General features: G+C 41.7%; 2 protein-coding genes across 5 annotated transcripts in view; one reads left to right on the top strand and one right to left on the bottom strand.

Annotated features, from left to right (window-relative positions):
• Nucleotides 1-23,255, bottom strand: part of ANO6 (anoctamin 6) — a 212,809-nt gene extending 189,554 nt beyond the window's left edge. For 3 of the 4 annotated variants that reach the window (XM_024256712.3, XM_024256711.3, XM_009247637.4), the window contains exon 1: nt 22,965-23,186. In XM_024256712.3, coding sequence (XP_024112480.1) covers nt 22,965-23,034 — 70 coding nt within the window. In that variant the 5' untranslated portion in view covers nt 23,035-23,186. Of the gene's footprint in view, nt 1-22,964 lie in introns of all 4 variants that reach the window. The other variant, XM_024256710.3, reaches the window with a different exon arrangement.
• Nucleotides 23,256-23,490: 235 nt separating this feature from the next.
• The window catches only part of LOC100446878 (pleckstrin homology domain-containing family A member 8-like), a 42,880-nt gene continuing 42,154 nt past the window's right edge, over nt 23,491-24,216 (top strand). The window contains exon 1 of the mRNA XM_063712128.1: nt 23,491-23,579. The gene's annotated coding sequence lies outside the window, so the exon portion shown is untranslated. The remainder of the gene's footprint in view (nt 23,580-24,216) is intronic.

Raw genomic sequence — 24,216 nt, 5'->3', positions numbered from 1 at the left:
CAAACTGTCTCTCAGACCATAGTGCAATCAAATTAGAACTCAGGATTAAGAAACTCACTCTAAACTGCACAACTACATGGAAACTGAGTCAACTGCTCCTGAATGACTACTGGGTACATAACAAAATGAAGGCAGAAATAAAGAACAAAGACACAACGTACCAGAATCTCTGGGACACATTTAAAGCAGTGTGCAGAGGGAAATTTATAATACTAAATGCCCACAAGAGAAAGCAGGAAAGATCTAAAATCGACACCCTAACATCACAATTAAAAGAACTAGAGAAGCAAGAGCAAACACATTCAAAAGCTAGCAGAAGACAAGAAATAACTAAGATCAGAGCAGAACTGAAGGAGATAGAAACACAAAAAACCCTTCAAAAAAAAAAAAAAAATCAATGAATCCAGGAGCTGGTTTTCTGAAAAGATCAACAAAATTGATAGACTGCTAGCAAGACTAATCAAGAATAAAAGGGAGAAAATCAAATAGACGCAATAAAAAATGATAAAGTAGATATCACCACCAATCCAACAGGAATACAAACTACTATCAGAGAATACTACAAACACGTCTCCACAAATAAACTAGAAAATCTAGAAGAAATGGATAAATTCCTGGACACATACAACCTCCCAAGACTAAACCAGGAAGAAGTTGAATCTCTGAATAGACCAATAACAGGCTCTGAAATTGAGGCAATCATTTATAGCTACCAACCAAAAAGAGTCCAGGACCAGATGGATTCACAGCCATATTCTACCACAAGTATGAAGAGGAGTTGGTACCATTCCTTCTGAAACTATTCCAATCAATAGAAAAAGAGGGAATCCTCCCTAACTCATTTTATGAGGCCACCATCATCCTGATACCAAAGCCTGGCAGACATACAGAAAGAAAGAGAATTTTAGATCAATATCTCTGATGAACATCGATACAAAAATCCTCAATAAAATACTGGCAAACCGAATCCAGCAGCACATCAAAAAGCTTATCCAACACGATCAAGTCAGCTTCATCCCTGGGATGCAAGGCTGGTTTAAGATACACAAATCAATAAACGTAATCCATCACATAAACAGAACCAATGACAAAAACCACATGATTATCTCAACAGATGCAGAAAAGGCCTTCAACAAAATTCAACAGCCCTTCATGCTAAAAACTCTCAATAAACTAGGTATTGATGGAACATATCTCAAAATAATAAGAGCTATTTATGACAAACCCACAGCCAATATCATACCGAATGGGCAAAAACTGGAAGCATTCCCTTTGAAAACCGGCACAAGACTAGGATGCCCTCTCTCACCACTCCTATTTAACACAGTGTTGGAAGTTCTGGCAATCAGGCCAGAGAAAGGAAAAAATTAGGAAATGAGGAAGTCAAACTGTTCCTGTTTGTAGATGACATGATTGTATATTTAGAAAACCCCACCATCAGCCAAGCACAGTGGCTCCTGCCTCTAATCCCAGCACTTTGGGAGGCCAAGACATGCAGATCACCTGAGGTTGGGAGTTCGAGGCCAGCCTGGCCAATATGATGAAACCTCATCTCTACTAAAAATAGAAAAATTAGCCCGTCATGCTGGCAGGTGCCTGTAATCCCAGCTACTTGGGAGACTGAGGCAGGAGAATCACTTGAACCCGGGAGGCGGAGCTTGCAGTGAGCCGAGATCGTGCCACTGCACTCCAGCCTGGGTGACAGAGTGAGACTCTGTATCAAAAAAAAAAAAAAAAGAAAGAAAAAAAAAGAAAACCCCATCATCTCAGCCCAAAATCTCCTTAAGCTGATAAGCAACTTCAGCAAAGTTGCTCAGGATACAAAATCAATGTGCAAAAATCACAAGCATTCCTATATACCAATATCAGACAAAGAGCCAAATCATGAGTGAACTCCCATTCACAACTGCTTCAAAGAGAATAAAATACCTAGGAATCCAACTTACAAGAGATGTGAAGGACCTCTTCAAGGAGAACTACAAATCACTGCTCAATGAAATAAAAGAGGACACAAACAAATGGAAGAACATTCCATGCTCATGGATAGGAAGAATCAATATCGTGAAAATGGCCATACTGCCCAAGGTAATTTATAGATTCAATGCCATCCCCATCAAGCTACCAATGACTTTCTTCACAGAATTAGAAAAAACTACTTTAAAGTTCATATGGAACCAAAAAAAAGCCCAGATTGCCAAGACAATCCTAAGCCAAAAGAACAAAGCTGGAGGCATCACACTACCTGACTTCAAACTATACTACAAGGCTACAGTAACCAAAACAGCATGGTACTGGTACCAAAACAGATATATAGACCAATGGAACAGAATAGAGGCCTCAGAAATAACACCACACGTCTACAACCATCTGATCTTTGACAAACTTGACAAAAACAAGAAATGGGGAAAGGATTCCCTATTTAATAAATGGTGCTGGGAAAACTGGCTAGTCATATGTAGACAACTGAAACTGGATCCCTTCCTTACACCTTATACAAAAATTAATTCAAGATGGATTAAACACTTAAGTTAGACCTAAAACCATAAAAACCCTAAAAGAAAATCTAGGCAATACCATTCAGGACATAGGCACGGGCAAGGACTTCATGACTAAAACACCAAAAGCAATGGCAACAAAAGCCAAAATAGACAAATGGGATCTAACTCAACTAAAGAGCTTCTGCACAGCAAAAGAAACTACCATCAGAGTGAACAGGCAACCTACAGAATGGGAGAAAATTTTTGCAATCTGCCCATCTGACAAAGGGCTAGTATCCAGAATCTACAAAGAACTCAAATTTACAAGAAAAAAACAAACGACACCATCAAAAAGTGGGCAAAGGATATGAACAGACACTTCTCAAAAGAAGACATTTATGCAGCCAACAGAAACATGAAAAAATGCTCATCATCCCTGGTCATCAGAGAAATGCAAATCAAAACCACAATGAGATACCATCCCACACCAGTTAGAATGGCGATCATTAAAAAGTCAGGAAACAACAGATGCTGGAGAGGATGTGGAGAAATAGGAACACTTTTACACTGTTGGTGGGAGTGAAAATTAGTTCAACCATTGTGGAAGACAGTGTGGCAATTCCTCAAGGATCTAGAACTAGAAATACCATTTGACCCAGTCATCCCATTACTGGGTATACACCCAAAGGATTATAAATCATTCTACTATGAAGACACATGCACACTTATGTTTATTGCAGCACTATTCACAATAGCAAAGAGTTGGAACCAACCCAAATGTCCATCAATGATAGACTGGATTAAGAAAATGTGGCACATATACACCGTGGAATACTATGCAACCATGAAAAAGGATGAGTTCATGTCCTTTGCAGGGACATGGATGAAGCTGGAAACCATCATTCTCAGCAAACTATCACAAGGACAGAAAACCAAACTCATGTTCTCATTCATAGTTGGGAATTGAACAATGAGAACACTTGGACACAGGGTGGGGAACAGCATACACCAGGGCCTATCGGAGGGTGGGGGGCTGTGGGAGGGATATCATCAGGAGAAATACTTTATGTAAATGACGAGTTGATGGGTGCAGCAAACCAACATGGTACATGTATATCTATGTAACATACCTACACGTTGTGCACATGTACCCTAGAACTTAAAAAATAATAATAATAATTAACAACTGACAGTGGCACATACAGTAGCTCTACCATTAATTTGACAATAAACTCTACAGGTTACCTCTTCACAGAATTTATCACTGTTTGAAAATTAAAATTTGAGCCAGATGTCTTCTAAATTCTGTCATATCAGAACAGGATTAGGGCTATTTTGCCTATGCATGCACCTGTAACTAATTTCCCTCTCCTGATGCAGACAGGACCCTTCTCCCCTTCATATGTAGCCTCTTTCACTTCCAAGGAATGTCAGCCTGATCCAGCCAGGATCCCAGAAGGGGGACTGGAGGCTGCCTGGAAGAACCTGCCCCAAGGGTGGATTAAATACCAGGGAACAAACCCAGCTCACAGCTGGAGGAAGGCCACCTGGGACGACGCAGTCACCCAGAAATGTAGAAACAGACAGGCATGCTAGTTCACAAATGCCATCAGTGTGTGGGAGGGAAGGAAAAAGCCACGAGTGGTTCTCAACTTTTTGGACTTCTGGTACATTTCCAAATACTGGAATTTTTGACTAGCGGACTTTTCTTGAAACTGTTTTTGCACAAGACTGAGAAAATATCCATTTTCCATACTGAAGAATGAGAAGAGTGCTCAAGAGCCACAGGTGCTGGAGATAAAAGGCGGCATACCACCAAGCCTCCTTGCTAGTTCTGCTCAGATATCATGCCACTCAACTAGGTCATTCCTCAGCCCTGAGAAGCTGCTTTTGAATAGAATTGTTTACTGTCAGGCCTGGATTTCTATTATGCCCAGGAGGTGGTTTTCCCACATTGCAATACACATTTGATCTTTCTTACGTGCCAAGCTGAAGTTAAGCCTCCCATCTCTTATTGCAGGAAACTGTACCCCACTCTTATTCACAGCCCTACTTAGAACAGACAGCACAATATGACTAAGGAAGTCTTGTGAAAATACAACAGTTTGATCACAATTTAGGGCTAAGATTTAAAATACCACCAGTACGATAGCTAAAGAAGGGAACAGAAAAGTACAGCTCCTGTTACTAAATCTGCAGGCACAGACAGGCCACAACCAGAGTCTGCTACAGGAAGGAGTAGAAGTAGCACCACATTGGAGAGAACTTTATTTCCAGGGCAAGAGGGTGATTAGGAAACACTGACAAGAGCAACACAGAATCCAAAGAACTAAAGAGACTGAGGTCCTAGGCATGTTTCTGAGAAAGGGGTTTGAACAACTGAGGAGGAAAAGGACAAGTCAAATTATTAGAACTGAAAGGTTACTGCTGGACTGATAGTAAATGCTGAATTGTTTCATCTTGCCTGCCCGGAGTCAGAATTGGCTCCAGAGACTGGAATGTGGCTGAGCTAGGAAGTGGGAATCAAGAGCCCAGGGGTGGGGGTTGGGGGTTCTGTCAAGGCTGGAATTCAGGGAGAGCCTAAAAGCCTGTTTTAACTCAGGCAGGGAAGATGACTAAGAGTGGAAACCAGGCAGAAATCATGAGTCATTCTTAAAAGAAACCAACATCAGTGTCAGTAACTTCCCTGGGAACTTGGAAAAGGGGCCTGAACAAATAATTTGGAATCTAATATCCTGCACCAACACTGAACTGCTCCTTCATTTGGATAGGTCACTCTAACTTTTCCATTCTCAGAGCTCTTTCAGTTACCAAACGAGACTAACAATATCTGTTTGCAATATTTTTACCAGTAAAAAAACATCAGTAGGAAAAAAGGTGACCTTCTGGAGAAATAAATTATTACACATGAACTCCTTATACACAGGGAGAGTCTGCAAACAGTTCCCTCCGAACCAGTATCACACTCATCAGTAAACTCATCAGTGCAATAATCCTCAGAATGAATGTGCAGTTCAGTTTCACAATTACAGCAGGATAATTAAAATCTGAATTTCTATGAGATAGGAGTGAATTTTCCTCACACATTCTCTTCCAACTTAAGAACACATTTGCTAATTTCCTATAATTGGCAAGGCATTATGTGAGCTGCTTAAAGAGATTACGAAAATAACTAAGACCAAAAGCTACTTGACTTTAAAATAAAAACAGAATTAGAAGGTTAAGGATTGTTGGTCTTCTACCTATCAGAAACGAATACTTCAAGATTCAATTCAAAATACATTTTCCAGATATTCTTATCGTTCCAATACACTGGATTACTACTGATATCTATAACAGATGAATCCCCAGAAAGATTGTGCTAAGTGAAGCCAGGCATAAAAAACATTTTACAAGATTTCTTTAGAACGAAGCTCAAGAATGGGCAAAATCAATTTACGGAGGAAGTCTTTAAGTGCTTGCAGGGACCATGTGGAGGGAGGTTGACATGAAAGGGGTACAATGGTGCTGGAAATGTCCTCCATCTCTTGTTTTGGGTGGTGGCTATATAACTGTCATAACTTAAACAGTTAACAGTACATTTTACTATATGTAAAATATGCTTTTACAATGTTAACCAAAAATATCACTGGACTAAATAAGCAGTACTAGGAATAGAGGGTTCACACAAGAGCACAGGCAAAAGATAATGTTTGTTAGTATTTCTTATACTTGATCTCAATGGCATTTATAAAGAAAATATTCCCAATTTGAAAGGAATTAGAGGTATTAGATATAACAATAATACGGATATATTACCTGCTAGATTTCAATCACATATGAAAGATCCTTACACAGAAAAATAAGTCACAGGACTGTTTAACAGCAAATGAAAACAGAATTTGCATCCATTTCTTTTTGCCCTATGAACTGAAAACAAAGCAAGCTTTAATTTGCATCTTCCATATCACTCTATTACTAGGGTGCTCAGGCTATTCGCAGGGGAGGAAATCCCCAGTGTGATTCTCTAATATTAGGATTTTTCATGGGCAACAAATATTGAGAGAAGCATATCAGAGTCATCAGTAGGTATTTTCCACCCTCACAGATTGTGATTCATGCCCTAGGTGCTTGGTTCTGACTCCCAGCCGAAGTCAGGTTAAACTCTTCCTCCAGACAGGAATGAGTCACATCCCTCAGCCAGTGGAGTAGAAGTCTGGAGAGCCATTTCTGGCTGAGAATCCAGAGGCTCATTGGCTTCTAGCTTCCTGCTTCTCCCTTCCTCAAGAGGAAAAGATGGAGTGCAGGTAACAGATGTACCTGCTCCCTCTCTTTCTTCCTCCTTTGAAAACTTCGGGAAGCTATACAGAATTGCTGCGGTCCAAGCTCTCCATGGCCTCTCCTTTAGCACAAGAAAGGAAGATAATTATGCTAAACTGAAATGCAAAGAAAGAATGAAGAGAACTGGGGTGACTGACCAAGTTTTGTTGCCTTCCAACCCAGGGCTATTATTTCAGCAAGGAACAAAGGGGCACTGGAACCACTAGCAATAGTTCTACTTTGCAAGGTGCATTAACAGCTGTAGAAATCATTAGAAACAAAACCTCTGCATGGTGAATTCCCTGAGTACGACTGGGCTTGTGAGCCTGAAAGCATTTGTGGTGTTTTACACAGTAATCTAATGTACATCTTGAGACTTCTCATAGACTTGTTTTGTAAAGAGTTGATAATCTAAGGCCATGTTATTTTTAGAATTATAAAAATAACAGGTGCACTTGTCAGCCATCTCCCAGTGAGAGCCCATCCCCTTGAACCAGTTTTGGATATGCCCAAGTTCTGTTCTCAGCTATCCTGGTTCAGTCTCTTTTTTCATGATCTTTAAATATAATCTGCTGTTATTCTGTTGGTATGTTTATCTTCCCTGCTAGGCTGCCTACTTTGAGAACAGGGGCCACTTCAGTCTTCTTTGTTGCTCAATTTCTAGTATCTAGCACAATACCTGACATATAGAAGTGCCGAACAGATATCAGGTAAATGAACGCATTTCTGTGTACATTTTTAGTTTTTATTTTATCACTTATTAGAATATAAGCTCTATTGAAGATGGGATCCTGTCTGCTTCCTTATCTCTACACCTTAAATATACCGCACATATTTACTGAATAAAGATTGTGAGACAAGATAAATCCAGTGCTCTAAGCTAAATGAAATCTGTATGCACATGACTTTTTCAAAAAGTAGTGGGCATGATTTATGAAGATGACTCATTGCTAGCAAATTCCAGTCAGCTTTCAGAGGATTTTTTTCTTTGCCAAATAATTTAGTAAAGATGGTGACTGAACTCTTCAAAATAAGTATTTTGAAGTATAAAACAGGTCACTAGCCACAGTAAAGGCAACTGTAACTCTCAGGAAAACCATGATTACCCATGGCTCAAAAGCCTTTTGCTGTGTTTGCTTACCCTTAGAGCAGATAAAAGGCCTGTTTGGAAATGTTCATGTCTCCTCTATGATTTGTAGGCTGTGATATGCCCGTTATAGAAGCATGTACCCAGTGGGCACTAAGTACTATTTAAATTTAAATAGAGGCAGAAAATGTGAGATGGTCTGGCAATCTTCCAAATAGAGTACAACCTAAAATCCAGTGGACAATGAGAACTGCAATTCTAAATGCAATAAGAGAAAGATGGAATTTTGGCTTTCATAGAAAAAGTAACTCCTATGAAAGGCTTAAATATAAAGCAAATAATCTTAAACTCTACTTCATTTGGGGATAAAAACAGCCTTCTTCCTTTCATTTTGCTCTCACCCACCCAAATGAAATGGAATGTCTAAACTTTTCTTAGGTCTGATAATGCTGAAGGGGGCCTGCCAGTGTTTAAGTTCTAACATTTGGTTATAGGTTGAGTCACCCTCAACTTTCAAGCATACAGAATGACAAGCATTAATTTATGTACCTATTTTGCAAATTAGATAGAGATTATTTCATTTTTTATATCAGTAAATTTGAAATGACTCAAACTACCAGGGTAATAACTTGTGTGTTCATTTTGCCTGGTATTATATTAATCTTTTTTAACAAGTTATATTTGATATCAAACTTTAACAATACTCAATGAATAAAAATTCTAGTTTTGTAGGAATATTAAACATTTTAGAATTTTTCCTTCTTTTTTGAGACAGAATCTTGTTTTGCGGCCCAGGCTGGAGCGCAGTGGTATGATATTGGTTCACTGCAGTCTCCGCCTCCTGGGCTCAAGCAGTCCTCCCACCTCAACCTCCCAAGTAGCTGGGACTACAGACATGCACCACCACTCTTGGCTAATTTTTATATTTTTGTAGAGACAAGGTTTCGTCATGTTGCCCAGACTGGTCTTGAACTCCTAGGGAACTACAGGTGTAAGCTGCCGCACCCAGCCTAAAATTTTTCCTTTAAAAATGACCATTGAAGTAAGTAAAAACTACAAATATTCCTTTATTAAAAATTCACATGATCAATATCAAGAACACTACTTTTTAGACCTTAATACAAGACACTTTAAAATCTTAAATTTGCTAAATTAAGAAATGCTCTTATTCCATAGATATTTTCTTTAATAGAAAGACTATCAAAATGTCATCTATTATGAACCTTACCTTTCATACTAAAATTATGTATTCAAAGTGATGATACAATTCTGTTGTGAAATGCATCTACTGGGAAATGCAATTTTATTTAAATGACCTCACTTATATTTCTCCGTTTAGTTGTTTTACAATGACTATGCAAGGAACCTTCCCTTGTATATTTTACATATATTAATTATATATTTTGTATATATAATTTATATTTTACATGTTAAATATTTTATATATATATAAATATTATAATAGTCCAAGTACAGTATCATTACCCCTTCTGTATTATCCCTACATTTTTCTGATATGGAAACCAAGGCCCCAAAGTTATAAGAAGCTGCTCAAGACCAGGTCCTTTTCAGTCATATCACATAGCTCTTTAATAATCAGTATCTTTCATTCATTAACCCATTGATTCAACAAAAACTTACTGATTGCCTACTATGCATCAGGCACTATGCTGCTCACTGAGGTGAAGTTTTCCTCAAGATACTCCCAGTTTAATGGAAAAGACAAAAAGTGACAGTGAGCTGTATGAGTGGAAGGAACAGCCTTGGGGGAAAGGCGAAATCTCTAATAAAAAACAAAAGAGGTAAGACTGGGTTAAGACTTAGGTAAAAGCAGCTACCCATAATATTAATAACGTTACCTTATAATTATTGGAAGGCTTTTACTGTATCAGGCACCACCATCCTGCAAAGCGAGATTTTTAAATGGCATTCTTCATTTGATACAACCATTTCGTAGGAAGTAGGTTCTAATATTAGTTCCATCTTACAGAGGAGGGGGAGGTTGTGTTAATCATTCAGGGTCACATGGCTGATGAATGTCTAGGCCAGAATTTGAACTCACATCTGTATAAAACTAAAGCTTAAGTAGTGGCAGGTCTCCATCTCTGTGCAGAGCCAGGCTAAGCTGTCTGATGAAAATAATGAGACAGAGGTAGAATTAAAAAAACTAAAAATAAAAAAAACTGAGGAGATTGATAGGCAGCCCAAGAATAAGAAAAGAAGCTGACATGGGAACACTAAAAGGATCACAGGCCAGCATGGTGGCCCATTTCTTCCTCACCACAACTCGCCACAGTACAGCAGGGTGCCTGTCCACACCCTTGGCCGAATTAAGGTGAGGCTATCTATATCTGTAACAGATGGTAGAAATAATCTTTCACCACAGAGAAGAGTATCCTTTTCTTTTAATCTCCATAATAAGTACTTATAATCTAATTCAGGTTTTCAGCTTCAAATCCCGGACCCTGAGAAAAGATCACCTTCACCTCATGTCTAATACCCACACTTAGCTGGGGGCTTGGAAGGTGGATCTGCTCCAGTACATGGCCTGGTCTCTCCTTCTCCCGTCCAGACCCAAGTGGCTATAGATTACCACAGCATTACCATAGTCCTGAGACTGTGCAGGGATATCAGGGTGGATGAGAAGGTCCTCTCTCAGAGACCCAAGATAATCTCCAATTTTAGAAGATTCTTAGAGAAATGAGGGGCAGAAACTGATGCTGCCTGCATACACAACAGTTGAAAACTGGCAAGATGGAATGTGAGTGGGAAGGATGGAGAGGTCAAACAGGTTTTAAACATGAGGTCAAGATCCTTCCCTCCAGGTGCTACCTGACTGCCCTGCCGCCACCAAACACTGCCCTCCCACTAGCGAATGGTGAGCTCTGAAAGATTCCTCTGTATTTCCATGTCTCCAGTCCTAAGAACAGAATCATGTAGAACCCTAACCACTGAGAATCTCACCATTAATCTTCCCTCCTCTGTTCTCCTGTGATATTCTAAAGACTAGAACTGTAATAAAAGCTAGTCACTTCTTAAATGTTTCCTTTCACGCTTTCTGTGCATACAACTACACAATAACACAAAGGAGCATGCATACTTTAATTAGAACTGCTTGGGAAGGTGCAGTGGCTCACACCTATAATCACAGCACTTTGAGAGGCTGAGGCGGGAGGACTGCTTTGAGCCCAAGAGTTTGGGACCAGCTGGGCAACACAGTGAGACCAATCTCTAACAAAAAAAAAAAAAAAAGGAGGGCCTGGTGCATGCCTGTGGTTCCAGATACTCAGAAGGTTGAGGTAAGAGGATCACTTGAGTCTGGGAGTCAATGCTACAGTGAGCCATGATTGCACCGCTGCACTTCAGCCCCGGCAATAGAAAGAGACCCTGTCAAAAAAAAAAAAAAAAAAAGCCCTAGGAGAACAGGATAGGCCACTGGGACCACTGATGGAACTATAATCCCTACATTCATGAGCCATTTATTGGGAGTCACTGTGTGTCAGCCCCTAGGGTCTTTTGCTAAGATTCCCTCCCTGAAAGAGATTCCCCCTGAAATAGGTTTCTTGGCATCAGGAGAATATTGTCAGTCTGCCCAAAGATCTGTGAGATAGGAAAAAACACACACAATAATTATCTCTTTGCTCTTTGCAGAAACCACATGCAATTCTTCAACCACCTTTATCTTTAAATGCATGTGTCTGCAGCACAGCCACTGTCATTACCCTTAATCTGACACTTACACTTGTTGAGCAGTTCCTACAGGCATAATACCACTATTGAGCAGTTCCTATATGTGTAACATGATAGAGAGCAACAAAAATGGACAGCAATGTTTGAGGGGAAAAGACTTAGTGATCAGAAGTTAAAAGTAGCAGTTTCCATGACAGCTTTAGCTAAAAAAAGAAAAAAAAAAAAAAGAAAAAGAATTTATTATGAGGGTGATAATGTAACCGCCCCTCAGAAGTGTCTAAGTGAAAAGGGCCCCTGCCCAGTACTGTGCATACCACTTTGCATCCTCCTGGCAACCACACAGGACTGAAGAAACAGGCTCAGAGAGGCTGAGAAGCTTACGTTGTTCAATCAATCCTAGGAGACGTGGCACAGTGACCATAAACTGAGGTCATCTGACTATAAAACTTTCCTCTTCACTCCTTAACACTCTATGTCAACAGCAGCCAATTACCTATATAAGTTCATCTTTCCTCCTTATACTTTTAATTTTCTTTCTTCTTAAGCAGCATCTAAGATCAGTAAACGGTTTCTTTACTATGGGTATCACTTTGGGAGGCCAAGGCGGGTGGATCACTTGAGATCAGGAGTTCAAAACCAGCCTGGCCAACATGGTGAAACCTACTAAAAATACAAAAAATTAGCTGGGCACGGTGGCGTGCATCTGTAATCCCAGTTACTCGGGAGCCTGAGGCAGGAGAATAGCTTGAACCCAGGAGGCAGAGGTTTCAGTGAGCTCAGATCGTGCTACTGTACTCCAGCCTGGGCAACAGAGCAAGACTCCATCTTCAAAAAAAAAAAAAAAAAAAGAAAGAAAATGATGATTTTTGTTAATTTTTTTAAAGAAAGAATATCTTATGTTTTATGCAGTTCAGGCATTCATGGCTTGTTTAATAGGAAGAAACAATGCAATTGTTTCAAATCATAATATAAATTATAATAAAAATTTTTAAACAATGTTAAGGATCTTATTGAGTTTCATATGCAGAGAAAATGTATTATCTTTCTTTAGAATTTAGTGGGAAATATATTTTTCTTAAAAATTTAGTACAAATCAGAAAAAAAGCATATATAAGACTGTGTCTATGTGACACCACAAGAAAACTTTAGCCATCATTTTGTCTGTGCAAAGCCAAAGATTATTTTTCAAACATCTAGATAGAATGTCTAGAGAAATCATGAAAAATTCAATTATATAAACAAAATCTTCGTTTAGATAAAGCAAGCTTTATAAACAAGCCTGTAATTTGCATAATTGTACTCTGTAAAAGAACATCTATTTGCACGGCTTTGACCTAAGGCTAAAGTTCTGCCAAAGTTATAATAAATATTAGAAAAGAGAACTTTAAGTGCCAATGTCCCTTTTTTTTTTCAATTTCAAATATTTGTACTTTAAAATAGTGTGGGAAATAGTAGAATTCCAATGTACTATTATGAAAGCATTAAATATAAAAGCAACATTTGGACTTCACAAAAGAATACATTTTCTTTCATTTGTATTTCTGGCTGATGAATAACTTACTTCAGCAAGATCTTTCAATTAGTATTCAAACATGTAGCCAGGGCAATAATAATTACCATGGCAGAGAAAGTTGCCTATTAACCCTTCAACTTGTCTTCTATGCAAGCGTTCCATCTGATGTGTTTTCGCTGAACAGTATTTGTATTGCTCTTTGGCCCATGTCCAAAATATTCTGTTGTTGACATACTCATCTACCAGTATTGTTCAAACTGCTTTTTAGGATGGATGCTAATTAATTTTAGTTTCAATGCCCAAAATACAAAACTAAAGAAAAAAAAAATGTTATAAGACAATCATTTGGCTGAATAAAATTCCTTCAATCTGTATCTTTACATATGATTTACCAATCAGTCGAGTAGTACATTTCGTTGGCTAAAGGTAATTGGAAATATTTTCTGTTCTAAAATTGACTACTATTGCACAGACCCAGCCCTGAATTCATTATAATCAGGCAGCTTAAATCATATGGCATGCAAAGCTTCCATTAAAATCTAAAAGGGTCTCACGCCTGTAATCCCAGCACTTTGAAAGGCCGAGGTGGGTGGATCACGAAGTCAGGAGATCAAGACCATCCTGGCTAACACGGGTTCTCTACTAAAAATACAAAAAAATTAGCTGGGCGTGGTGGGGGGCACCTGTAGTCCCAGCTGTTTGGGAGGCTGTGGCAGGAGAATGGCATGAACCTAGGAGGTGGAGCTTGCAGTGAGCCGAGATCATGCCACTGCACTCCAGCCTGGGCAAAAGAGTAAGACTCCATCTCAAAAAAAAAAAAAAAAAAAAACTAAAAATATCCCACAACATATGTTTTGTTGAACATCTACTATGTGAAAAACATTACGATATTCAGGCTGTGAGATACAAAGACGAATAAGAAATCTTCTCCCCCCTTCAAGACGAGTGTTTTTGGTTAAGATGTACAGCTAAAATACAAAACACACATCAAGTAAAGTGTAACAGAAGAAAACCTAAAGGATTAGAGTGAAAACTTATTAAAATACAATCATTTTAATCATCTGCTACAGATATCACTAAGAGATCAATATTATCCTTTAATTTAAAGCCAAATTGTGAGTTTTTTGTTGTTTTTTTTTTTGAGACAGCGTCTCTGTTGCCCAGGCTGGAGTGCAGTGGCACAATGACAGCTCACTACAGCCTTGGCTTCCTAGGTTCAATTGAATCTTCCACCTCAGCCTCCAAAGCAGCTGGCACCACAGGCGTGTGCCATGCCTAACTTACTTTTGCAGTTTTTGTATAGATTGGGTCTCGGTGTGTTTCCCAGGCTGGTTTCAAACTCTTTGGCTCAAGCAATCTTCCCACCTTGGCCTCCCAAAGTGCTGAGATAATAGGCATGAGCCATCATGTCCAGCCCTTTATTTCTGCTATTCTTAATCGTTTATAATCTCCCTTCAAGAATATCAGAATTAAAATCCCATATAACTGATGGAAATTTTCATAAGAGCATCTGGTCTAAATTTCTAGGTTTCTAAAAGAAAAAATAATAAATGTAGAGCAATCAACATATGTGACTGCTGCAACCCCTTGAGAAAAGAGGAGTGTGTATACAGCTAAAATACAAATCAAGTAAGAGTAACTCTTATTCTTTTAGAGCTGTGTTTGTCTCAGATCCAAATAAAGTATTTTAAGAGGATACTGGAGGACCTTTTGGAAAGCTATTATTTGACTTGAAAGAATGTGCAAGATAAATCATGCCTGTGGATTTGAAACTGAAAATAACAAAAGGTTTATAAAAAGAAGCAAGACTATTCTAAGAGAGTTTGAGGAGTTTGTTTTTTAGCTGTCATCTCCTTGGTAGAGGGTGTGCATACAGACACACACACATATGTATATATAATGTATACATATTTATACATGTGTATATATTTATGATATGTACACAACACGATCCCCTTGCCATAATGAATAAGGCCAGAGTGTATCAAAATTTAATTTCTGAGAAATCATCATGCCTTTAGAAACACTCAGGATGCTCTGCTGTCCTAGCCCCATGCCCTCACCTGTCTTTTCATCAAAACAGGGCTGGCTCAGGTGCTGCCCCAGTAGAGCTGTCCTGGATTCCCCTAGGCAAGGTCACATGCTTTCTCCTTGTTATCACCACTGAACCTGGTACAGATCTTGATTACAGTATTAATCACAAGTTACTGAAATTATCTGTTTCCTTTCTAGATAGTGAGGTACTGGAGAACAGTGAACCTGGAACCTAGCAGAGTGCCTGGTAAAATACATACACTCAGCATTTTTAGAACAGATAACTGGGGGTATCTCAAAGTGCCACAGAAGCAGAAAATTCTACTAGGGCCATAAAAACACTAGGCATTATGTTAATCAAGTTATCTTAGAAGAATAAATCATCCATTTCTTCCACAATTACTTGCTTGGCTCCTACCAAGGTGCCACACAGCTTAAAACACAAAGCACACAAGGTACCAGCCTTCAGGGAGCTTACATTTTAGAGGAGAATGAGGAAAAGAGACAACTCTTAAAAATTATAGCAATGGAATATGTACAATATTTAAGATATTTTGCATGATCTCTGGAAGACTTAAATAACCTAGGCCAGTCACCAAGAAATGTATACTCTGGTTATGGGAATGATAAAAGCAAAGATAATGAATAACAAAGACAAAATACAGGATGAATGCTAACTGCATAGAACAAAAAAATAAGTGAGAATTCATTGTGAGCACTTTGGGCTAAGAGGATCATTAACAACTTTCTGGTTTGTGACAGACTTGGGAGGGGAGGGAGGCTGTGAGCAGAAAAACACAAAGTGTTTTTTCCATTCTCTTACTCAACAATCAACACAGAAGACTTCAGTGACCAAATGTACAAGGATTTCTCCCCAGCAACAAGCAAGCAATCAATTCTGCAGTGGATACCAGCTGGGTATCCTCCAAGTGAATTCTGACACTATTTAACTGGAGATGGTGTCAGATCCCACAGTTAAGGGTTCAGTCCCACAAAACTGCCCCCCACTACTTCTGATGCTAATCACAAGCCCCGGGTCATTTTACCTGTGCTTCTGATGAACTGTTTATAAATTGGGGTTCCCACGACACCCTCCTTGGGTTCCAATAATTTGCCGTAGTGGCTTGGGGAACTCAGGGAAACACTTCCGTTTACCAGTTTATTATAAAAGATAAAGACGAAGAGATGCATAGAGTGAGGTATGGGGGAAAGGGCACTGAGTTTTCCCGCCCTCCCAGGGCAAGCTACCTTCAGGTACCTCCACTGTTCAGCTATCCAGAAACTCCCTGAACCGGTCCTCTTGGACCTTTATGGAGACTTCATTGGATAGTTATGATTGAACCATGTTGAAAAGTGATTGGACAAAAAGCATATGATTTAATACTAATAGACTGAGTGGGGAAACCCAGCAAGGCCTGTCTGATCAGATTTTTCTGGCATCTCTGTGCAGCATTCCTCCCTCCAGGGCATGGGGCAGGATCCCTTCTGAAATGGGGGTCTTATGGCCTACATTGAGACAAGGTAGATGCGAGAATTTCTTTATGGGCAGTTCTCACACAGAAAGACGGGGAAAGATTATAGTTTTAGCTTCTAAAATTGGAGAGACAAAGGTAAAAACAGGGCAGGTCAAAGATGGAGATTGTTTTCTGAGGCCTGCTTCTGCCTCTGAGGCCTAAAGCACCCCAACATTATAGCAAGAGTTACGGTAGTTATAAGCCAGGAACCATGGACAAAAACATATGTGTCATAATATCACAGGGAACCACTGAGAAAAAGAGGAGGTGAGGCTGAAATTACTAAGAAGGGGAATGGTCTGGCCAGGCATGGTGGTTGCTCACGCCTGCTCAGCTCTTTGGGAGGCCGAGGCAGGTGTATCACCTGAGATCAGGAGTTTGAAACCAGCCTAGTCAACATGATGAAACCCCATTTCTACTAAAAATACAAAAATTAGCCAGGCACGGTGGTGGGCACCTGTAATCCCAGCTACTTAGGAGGCTGAGGCAGGAGAATCACTTGAACCCGGGAGGCGGAGGTTTCAGTGAGCTGAGATTGGGCCACTGCACCCCAGCCTGGGCAACAGAGCGAGACTCCGTTTCAAAAAAAAAAGTCGGGGGAGGCCAGGCGCGGTGGCTCATGCCTATAATTCCAGCATTTGGGAGGCCGAGACGGGCAGATCACGAGATCAGGAGATGAGACCATCCTGGTTAACACGGTGAAATCCCGTCTCTATTAAAAATACAAAAAAATTAGCTGGGCGTGGTGGCGGGGGCCTGTAGTCCCAGGTACTCGTGAGGCTGAGGTGGGAGAATGGAGTGAATCCAGGAGGTGGAGCTTGCAGTGAGCTGAGATCGCACTACTGCACTCCAGCCTGGACAACAGAGCAAGACTCTGTCTCCAAAAAAAAAAAAAAGGAGTGGGGGAGGGGGAATGGTCTGAGCCAATGGTCAGAGGGGAAAATTAAAAGACTAGTTGGAACAACAGAAAATTCTCTCCTCCTGCCAACATCATCACGGGCTCCTCTCTGCTTGCCGGAAACAACCAGCAGCTGAGAACCCACAGATGCCGCCTCTTTCATAAAGCTCTCAGACCCATTCTTCTCCATTCCCATGACCACTGCAGGCATTTCTGACCCCAACTACTGGAAAGGCTTAGCTCTACTATCTCCTTTCCTAACCCATTTTAGAACGTGCTACCATGGAGATTTTTCCAAAAGCAAATCCAATCCTATCACTCTTTTCACTAACATCCTTCAGGAGCTCCAAATCACATACAGAGTAAAACCCAAAATCCTTAAAGTGTATGGAGGATCCTTCATGGCATAGCCTTTCCCCGCCTTCCCTTGCAGGCAACTATTTGGAACTCCAGACTCTCCTCCAGCCATCTCTGCACTACATTTGCCTAGTCTTTCAGCATCTGACCCAAAAATCTCTTCTGTGAAGCTCTCTCCCAGTCTCTCCCTTCAGTTTTGTATGTGCCTTTTATTGCAAATCTCTCTCTGATGATGCAGAGAAAACCAAACTCAGGTTCTCCTTCTGTACTCTCAATACAACCAACACAGAATACGTTTATCACCAGATGTGGGAAGAGTTCTCCCCACATGACAAGCAAGTAGTCTTTCAGCAATGAATACCAGCTAGGCGTCCTCTAAATCAAGTCAATTCAGATACTACCCACCTGCAGTAAGCCTCAGAGCTCAGACTGGGGGCTCAGTCCTACAAGGCTGCCCCCCGACTTCCAACACCAATCACAGGCCCCAGGTTGTTTTGCCTGGGTTTCTGACCCACCGGCTACAAATTGAGGTTCTCGCAACACCCTCTTTGGGTTCCATTAATTTGCCAGGGCAGCGCACAGAATTTTGGGGTTCTTATGGAGGCTTTATTACACAGGCATGATTGATTAAATCATTAGCCACTGGTGATCAACTTAACTTTCAGCCTGGCTCTTACCCCTCTTCAGTTTGGGAGATGGGGCTGGAAGTCCAACCCTTTAATCCTGCCTTGGTCTTTCCAGTGACCAGCCCCTATCAGGAAGCTACCTAGGGGCTGCCAGCCATCTGTCAACTTATTAGCACACAAAAAGACGCTTATCGCTTTGAAAATTCCAAAAGTTTTAGGAGTTGCATGCCAAGAAACTGGAAGAATGCCTTATATATTTCACAATATCAGTCTGGTTCTAAGGAACTTTTCTCCTGGAAGACACAGGTATGTCTTACTCATTTTTAGTCTCCCAACACTTGGCCCAGCACCTAATCCTGAAACTAGCACAGAAGGATTGCTCAATCAACATTTATGAAGGAAGACTGGGGCTAGTATCAGATTTACAGGTGATTAAACCTAAAGTAGGTAATAAGGAAAGAGAGGTGGGTGTGGGAAGATAAGTCTATGTAAAAATGTGACAGTTGAAAAGGGAGCCAATAGCTGGATCATTATCTCTCAAAGGTAAGGGACCATGTCCTCTGTCTACCCCTCAATGACATGACCATTAGTGATGGGGATCAGACAGTAAACTACCATAAACAGACTAGGAACTCAAAGCAACCAACCAACCATCCACAAACAAAACCTTGTTATCTGAACAGTCTGAATAGTTCCTGATAGTCTTTTTTGGAACCACTTTTCCTCCTTCAGCAAAGCTTGACCACAGAGAACAGAACTGAAGAAACAAAATAAAGCAGCATACTAATCTGATTTCTGCATTCTGGCTATAAAAGCTATTCCTATAGCATTCTACATGAACAAGAAGAGATGCTGAATTTAATCCGCTGATGAGGGGGCGAAAAGCAGCCAAGGACACTCTTTTGCACACTTCGCAGGGTAGCACACAACCTAACTCCCAGGGGCTTGCAACAATATGTGATCTCCACCAGCACAACAGGGGCTTCAAACCACAAATTTCCCACCACTACTGCCTGGATGTGGCTTCAGTGGTTGGTTGTTGGCACTGCTTTAGAAATAAGTGGCCTATTGCAAAAATGCTCTAATGCCAACAGGTTGCCACACAAGCACGCCTTTGGAAATAATTTCTGCTGGCTGTAACTTAAGCAAACAAGGAAAAGACACCCATAGTGAGATATTCTATCCTTGATTCTCCAGATCAGTTCATTCTAAACTAGGAGGCAACACTGACATAAAGTACTGAACAGCCAGGCATGGTGGCTCACACCTGTAATCCCAGCACTTTGGGAGGCCGAGGTAGGATAAGCACTTAAGCTCAGCAGCTTGAAACCAGTCTGGGCAACAGTGAGACCTTGTCTCTACTAAAAGAAAAAAAAAATTAGCCAGACATGGTGTCACAAGGCCTGTGGTCCCAGCTACTCGAGAGGCTAAGGTTGGAGAATTGCTTGAGCCTGGGAAGTCAAGGCTGCAGTGAGCTGTGACTGCGCCACTGCACTCCAGCCTGACAGAGGGAGACCATGTCTCTAAATGAATAAATAAAAGTACAGTGTTTCAAAAGTAAGCAGGAACCCACTGTTTAAAAGGCTCTAAATCCCAGCTACTAGAGGGCACATTTCCATATATATACATAAAGCATCTCTATGATATAGTCAGGGACCCCATCCAGTTAGAAAGGTTTTTTTTTGGGCGGGGGGAGGGGGTCTCTTGCAAATTAGGCCATTATAATGCCCGATGGTATACCCAGGAACTCGTGTCAAAATAATTCTAAGGCTGGGTACAGTGGCTCATGCCTGTAATCCCAGAGCTTTGGGAAGCCAAGGCAGCAGAATGGCTAGAGGCTAGGAGTTCAAGGCTGCCGTGAACTATGATCTTGCCACTGCATTCTAGCCTAAGTGACAGAGCAAGACCCTGTCTCTAAAAATAATTCTCCCACTCTGAATTATAAAGGTAATATTAATAGAGGGATTTCACAGAAATCTTCTGTACCCAAGTGGGTTTCAAACTATTATACAACTACTGACAGTGACAATCAAGTACTAGGAGAAATATTAGTCAATAGCATAAATACAGACGTGCATTGCAAAATTAAAGGCAGAGGTTAAAATTATCCAGTCTCCTCTCCCACAGCTGGAAATAATAATTATTTTGTAAAAGGCTTTGCATCACTATCAGCCTACTCCTGGTAATCTTTAAAAAGCCTTATTCTTTTGTAAAGGCATAAACTTAACATTGGCATATTTAAGTATTTTCTGATATAAAATCACTACAACCCACATTAAATTTGTACTTCCAAAAAAACAACCAACTAGGTGGACATGGTGGTGCCTAAAGTCCCAGCTACTTGGGAGGCTTAAGTGGGAGGATCGCTTGAGCCCCGTAGGTTGAGGCTGTAATGAGCCATGATCACATCACTGCACTCTAGCCTGAATGACAGAGAGAGACCCTATCTCAAAAAAAAAAAAAAAAAGAAAGAAAGAAACAGAAATCACATTCATAGATACTGGGTGTTAGAACATCAGCATATCTTTTCATTCACTGAGAAGAAAAAAAAATTGCCAAGACCTGTTTAAATGGTTCCTGTTGCTTGACATAAAACATGTTAAGATGACCCCTATAGTAGAGGCCCCAGGGCCCCACAGGAATAGTGGGAAATACCCAACTAATATTAACATTAAAGTATTAATATTAGTAGTTTCTAGAGGGTGGGGAGGAGTAGAGATATTTAACTTTTTCTTAAATATATCTACACTGTTTGACAGGACAAAACTAGCATGAATGACATGTCATTAAAAATAAAAAGAGCTTATTGCCACACACTTAAGATGAATTTATACAATGCCTCAATAGGTAAACACAAGCTAGACCAAATTACTTTCTAAACTGAGATCTACTGCTGGCACAGTAAAACAAATAAAGCTCAGAGCCTCTTGCTTACTTCAGTTTCCATTTGAGCTCCTGCCCTTATTTACTTACAATACTCATTATAAACAGTGCAGCTCACCATAAAAGACAATAATACTTTCCTGGGAAACAGACTGTGCCAATTTTATTGTAACTTTTTAAATTTCACTCCTATATTTTTATGTAATCATCAGGTACTACTTAATCTTGCTAAACAGTAGTAACAGCCAGAGTGACCCAGTGGTAAGAGTATTAATCTTCACTGGTTTTACAAGTCAGAAAACCTGGGTGTGAAAATGTGAGAAGCTGGGCAGACCAACCTGTGCGCTTCAGTTTTCTCTCCTATAAAAACTACTACTATTTGCTCCCTCCTTAAGGATGAATAACCAGTAAATTGTTCTTAAATGAATGAATGAAATGTGAAACTAAATCATGGAGTGTAATCTCCTCTATTCGATTTGTCCCTGGACAACCAAGAAATTACCAAATTTTTTTGATCAAAATATTCCGTGCCCAAAATGTAACAGAAATAAAAACCACACCCAACTCCTAAAATTAAGTTACTTTTAAAGTTATTAGATAACAACAGGGCTTTAGAACATCAGCAGGATGTTCTGTTTTAAAATTGATTTGGCATCCAGGAGACTAAGCCGAGTCGCCACAACAGACTGGCTTGGTAATTTAATTAGAGTCTTCTGGAGGGACACATTATATCATTATCCCCCGACAGTGTTCTCTTTAGGGACCCGATTTTCTCTCTAGTCTTCCCATTCCTTTCCCCTTCCTCACCTCCTCTCATCCCTTTTGTTTGCCCTTTTTTTCTTTTTTTGCTCTTAAAACAGCTCTCCCTCCGTTCGGCTTGTCACTTCCATGCATTTTTAACTCTAACTAGAAATGGGTCACCCCAGGTTTGCTCCCCAAGCCCCAGGGCCCCTCAGGACGAGTGAAAAAGGCCCTGCGGTCCATCCTGCCTAGGGGATTCCTCCTCCGATCACAGCTCCGGCGGGCTCCGCAGATGGGAAAGGGTTTCCAGCGCGCGCCTAGCGGCCACAAATCACTTCCCGGGGCCGCCCCGCCGCCAGGCCTCAACCCTCCCAGAGCCGTCGGTCGGCTTTTACTTTAACGAGGATTCAGATGGGTCACACCCTGTCCTCCAAATGCGGGCCTGCTCCTCGGACCCCGCCCAGGGGGCTCGTCCCAGTGCCGAGGCTCCTCGGCAACCCTAGCACTGTGCGAGGCGGGGAAGTGACCCCAAAGTTGCTTCTGAGTGGAGACTTCCACACGCAGAGGCGTCCCCGCAGCTGCCAGACTTCTCAGGGGCAGCATCCCCCGCCCGTCAGGAGCCTGTCCTCCGGGCCACCACGCGCCCCGCGCCTCCGCCCCGCCGGGGCTGCACCGGGGCCTCAGTCTGCAAGCAGCCGGGGACAGCGGGCTTCCTCCCCTGCACGGAGCGGCCCAGCGTCCCGGCCAACCTCCCCCGCGGAGAGCACAGCGCCCCCGCGCAGCCCCCGAACTTCTTCCCGCGTCGGCTCGGGCTCTCGGGTGGGACGCGGGGACCCCTCGCTCACCGATATCCCCATCGTCGTCGTCGTCCTCCTCCTCCATTTGTAGCAAAACATTTCTGCTCATCTTTTTCATGTCTCCCTCAGAAGACGGCTCCGAACTTGGCGCGAAGTTGGGGGCTCTTGGGTTCCAGAACGGCGCGGCTCTCACAGGGGCCGGATCGGAGACCGTGGGGCGTGTGTCGCTTGGGCTCAGGGACCGCTGTGCCCAGCCAGCGCCGGGGAAAGCCGAGCCCAGGCACCCACTGACCGGAGCCCAGAGCCGGAGAAAGCCTCTTGCCTGCCGAGCGGAGCCCGGAGACTGAGCATGCCCAGTGCGGCCGCCGCGGCTCGCTGCGGAATGATTGAACTTCCCCGGTTTTACGAGGCGCGCAGAAGGAAGTCGGGAGGCGAGACTGGAGAGCGAGTAGTGGGGACCAGCGCGCGGGGGAACTAGCTGGAGGGCGAGGCGGGAACACGTGAGTGCGGGAGTGGACTGGGTTCCCTAAGCATTGATCCCAAACAGGGCAGCTTTTCGTTCCAAGGTCGTCTATGGACACACACTGCGGCTTGCTTTGTTTTAACGTCTGATACTGGAGAGGAGAGAAATGCTGCTGCAGCACAACTGCAGAACCCTGGAAGGTGAACTCGTTTGAATGGCTTTTAAAGGCGACGTGGAGCTAATAATGGGGGGATCTTAAATTACTCTAGCTCCGAAGTGGGAAAGTGGAATCTGTACGGGTAGGGTAAGATTACGGTGGAGTGGGGGTGGGAGGAGAGGCAAAACTCAGAGAATAAGCAAAAGAAGAAGGGGCGGGACGGACGGGAGTGGGGGTGGAGAGAATTTTCTAAATAAACGTGTGCACAAAGGCAGGAGGATTTCCGCATACATTGAGGTCGCGGAGAGTGGAGAAGCGCCCCCTACCCCGCCCGCACGAGCACACAGGGAGTGGTCGGAAGATAACCGCTGAAGCGTCCAGCCTATTTGTACAATTGAAACTAGTCTTCTGTGTCAAAGAGGGAGAAGCCGAAGACCACTAGAGTTAGATGTAAACTCTTCTAAAGCAATGTGGAAAGCTATAATAAGAGAAAAGAAAGTCGTGAAATAAAATTAAGGCAGAGAGTTTTTATTTTTATTTTTAATGCTTTCCTGGAAACCAAAGGGTCCGATAGGACACATACAAAGGGATTTAGTACTTTAAAGACCCTTGGAGTTGTTTGAACGGCAGGTTTTGGGGACCGCGTGTCTACAAAACTTTTTTCAAAAAAGCTGGTGCAT

The sequence above is a fragment of the Pongo abelii genome, chromosome 10, assembly GCF_028885655.2.
Source record: "Pongo abelii isolate AG06213 chromosome 10, NHGRI_mPonAbe1-v2.0_pri, whole genome shotgun sequence".
NCBI lineage: Eukaryota > Metazoa > Chordata > Mammalia > Primates > Hominidae > Pongo > Pongo abelii.
The sequence above is the reverse complement of the archived record's forward strand: the minus strand, read 5'-3'. Positions and strand labels throughout refer to the sequence as shown.